We start from the raw sequence: 3225 nt of genomic DNA on the forward strand, positions 1-3225 counted from the left end.
CCTTGAGCACCACCTCCAATCCCACCACCCATTCCTCCTCCAGAACCAAAACCACCTTCCGTTCCTCCACCTCCACCTCCACCTCCACCAAAGCCTCCGCCCCCACCTCCACCAAGCCCTCCTAGATCCCAGTGACCAAGGGAGAAATTTTTATCTCCATCTAAAGAACCCTCTGAGCCAACAAGCTTTCTTGCAGTGGTGGTGCAAATAAGAACACCAAGGAGAACCAAGAGAACAAATTTGAAAGTCATCTCAATTTGTAAGTAAACGATAGGTATTCAATCTTGATTGATAACAACTTAGGACACCTGAAAGGGTTATATAATGCTAGAATATCAATTATTTGCAATAAAGTTTAATGCTAGAATTAATGTGTATTAATGAAAGTCTCATAACTTGACGGTTATTGTATTAGTAACTAGAAATTTAAGTTTTTGTGTTTAGTTATTAATCAGTGCATTAGTAGATTAATTTCTGAATTAATGGTGTTTTAATTTCTTTTCCTTTTATCGTGTTTTATTTTTCTTAAATTACCTAACATCTATTTTTTCAATTTCATTCAGAGTTCATCATAATCTCTCTCCCCCCTCCTTGGGGAGAGAGAGAGAAAGATGAGGCAAGTGTTATTTAGCAACTTAAAGTAATCCCGAGTCAAGTATCAATAAGATTTAAAGGCATAAGCAAGAAATGAAATTTTATTTTATGGCCAAGTGAGCAGTTCAGCATAAAAGTTTTTGCTTAGTTTTGCACTTGCAATAGAGTTTGGTGTAAATTCTCTCTGAATTTCGAATAAGAACTAAAGTATCCTATCATGGAAAATTATACTTTCGTGTATGGATTGACAAATAACTATATATGTATTGTTGAGTTTATAACTTAAAAATTGAATTTTATTTATGAAATGGAATTTTGAATACACACTCACCAAAGCCACAATCTTTTATATCCACTCAAATGAGATTTTCTCACTCTACTAAATACATACACTGGTTGAATCTATACACAGGAGCGAAGCTACATAAAGTCCAGTGCGGGCATCGGCCTACACTTCGAACTGGACACAAGAAACTCCAGTGTGCCTGCACTGGACCAAGAAGACAAGAAGAAGGAGAAGAGGGAAGAAAGAAGAAGAAAAAGTGTGTCTGCAGGCAGTGGCGGAGGAAGAAGAGTTACAGTTGCCGACAGGGAAGGAGGAAAAAGAGTTACACTTACAGTTGCCGATAGCGAAGAAGAAGGGAAGGAGGAAGAAGAGTTTAGTTGGGCCAATTTTTTTATTTTTTAGATTGTGGGCCTTCTCTTTAGTTAGGCTTTTTGAGAAAAAAAACAATAGGCCCCATTACGAGTTTATTGGCCCATCAATTTATTGTTTGTACAATGGACCTCCAACATCTTATCCGTTGTTAAAAAATGTACTTTGCATTGATCACATGAAGCTCTTTTTGTTTATAGACTAATTTCAACCAAAAAAAATCATCGTAGCCGATACTTAAAATTGTGTCCGCACTGGACGAAATCTCTGGCTCCATCCCTGTCTATACACTCCTTTATCAACTCTCTCTTCTCATCACGGACATACATATTACATAGGGAGGAACATATTTATAGAGAAGCAATGATGGTGGGTTCCTTCTTCTACACATTTCTATTATGGCAGTGGCTAGCAAGCATTCTAGTTTCTTCTACTATGTCGGTGGATGAATGATGTAAGGATGATTCTAGCTTCTTCCAAAGTTGTTGTTCTTTTCAATTTTATTTCATTATTCTCTCTCATATTTTCAACCACTCAATCTTCAATAAATAATATTACACGTAAATCGAAATTTTTTCATTTATTTCAATCACTCATTTTTCAAAAAAATACTATTTCACCCATTTTCATTTCAAAAGATGGAGGCCAAACGGGGGGCTTAATTTCTTCATATGGTGGTGGGCAGCCTTACTAGAAAATACTAGAGATTTTCACCTTGAAGACGGTGCTACATCTTCAATTCTTCCCTTCAACACGGACTTTTCAATTTAACTTTTTTCTTTTTTCATTATACCCAGTTTTTCCATCAACTCGACAAGTTTTGAAGCTATTGATCCTTCACTTAACGCATCTGCTGCTTCAAATATATCTTGCTCTTCCAAGCTTTCATCTTTATCAATTTTCATATTAATATAATTGTTACTTGATTCCTCATGTCTATTCAACTTTTTTATTTGTGATTGTCGATTTGTACATACGTTAATATCTTGTTTTTGACTTGGCTTAATCTCATCTAGTGTTGTGTGATGCTTATCCATCTACCAAGAATTTTGTAATGTGCTAATAGGCTTCTTCTCGTCACTTGATCCTTGTGCATCTCTTGTTTCCCTATGGCTTTCTTGTACTTATGTGATCTCTTCTTGTAATTTATCTTTCAATTTCTGTATAACTAGTAGCTCTATCCTTTTCAATGTCTGTTCCACCCTCTTCCATGTCTCCAAAAGATATACTTAATCAAATGCTTTTTCTAAGTTTGGTAGTTCCTTCCTCTGCGAATTCCGCCTAGAAGACTCTTCATGAACCATGATATCATCTCCTAGGTCGTCGATCCAATCTTCTTCTCCTAAGTCATCAATCAATCATCCTCATAATCCATTTGTTTAGAAAAGACCACGATCAAAGCTAATATGTCCTTTAAACTTGAATTGATTTTCTTATCTCCAACCTGCTCAATTATTGTTGTGGATGCCTCAACATCCCATTCTTCTTGACTATTGTATTTCTCTTCCTTGTTGGAGGTTGTTAAATTGTCTTCTGCTAGCTCCTTTTCAAACTAATAGTCTCTAGCATAATGGCCTAGTTTTCTGCACGAAACACTAGCCACTAGTCTGTTGAAATCCCTTGGACGATTTACTTCTCTAGTCACAACTTTGTTTGTCTCCCCTTTTCACAGAAGCTTCTTCATGTTTATTTTCTTTTAATTCTTTATTATTCTGTTGACAAGATCGACCTCTTCTTTTATAATTATATAGTGCTTCTTTTTCTTCTTTCTTTATTGAAACCCCTAACATTTGTTTGGTCAACGCTTCTTGATCGACCGGCAAATTTTCAAGATTAACTAATGAAGGTAGATCTAGCCAACCTTGTATCACGATAATAAAACTTCTAAATTCGAGTATCAAACCATGTATGATTATTCTTCTCATACTAGACTCTGAAATCTTACTCGAAGAATCTAATTCTGAAATTTCGCGATA

At 35.7% G+C, this 3225-nt stretch overlaps 1 protein-coding gene across 1 annotated transcript in view; it reads right to left on the bottom strand.

Annotated features, from left to right (window-relative positions):
* The window catches only part of LOC111388881 (glycine-rich protein 5-like), a 9826-nt gene extending 9575 nt beyond the window's left edge, over positions 1-251 (bottom strand). The window contains exon 1 of the mRNA XM_023013702.1: positions 14-251. Coding sequence (XP_022869470.1) covers positions 14-251 — 238 coding nt within the window. The remainder of the gene's footprint in view (positions 1-13) is intronic.
* Positions 252-3225: the final 2974 nt, after the last annotated feature.

The sequence above is a fragment of the Olea europaea genome, unplaced genomic scaffold (genome assembly GCF_002742605.1).
Source record: "Olea europaea var. sylvestris unplaced genomic scaffold, O_europaea_v1 scaffold5330, whole genome shotgun sequence".
Classification (NCBI taxonomy): domain Eukaryota; kingdom Viridiplantae; phylum Streptophyta; class Magnoliopsida; order Lamiales; family Oleaceae; genus Olea; species Olea europaea.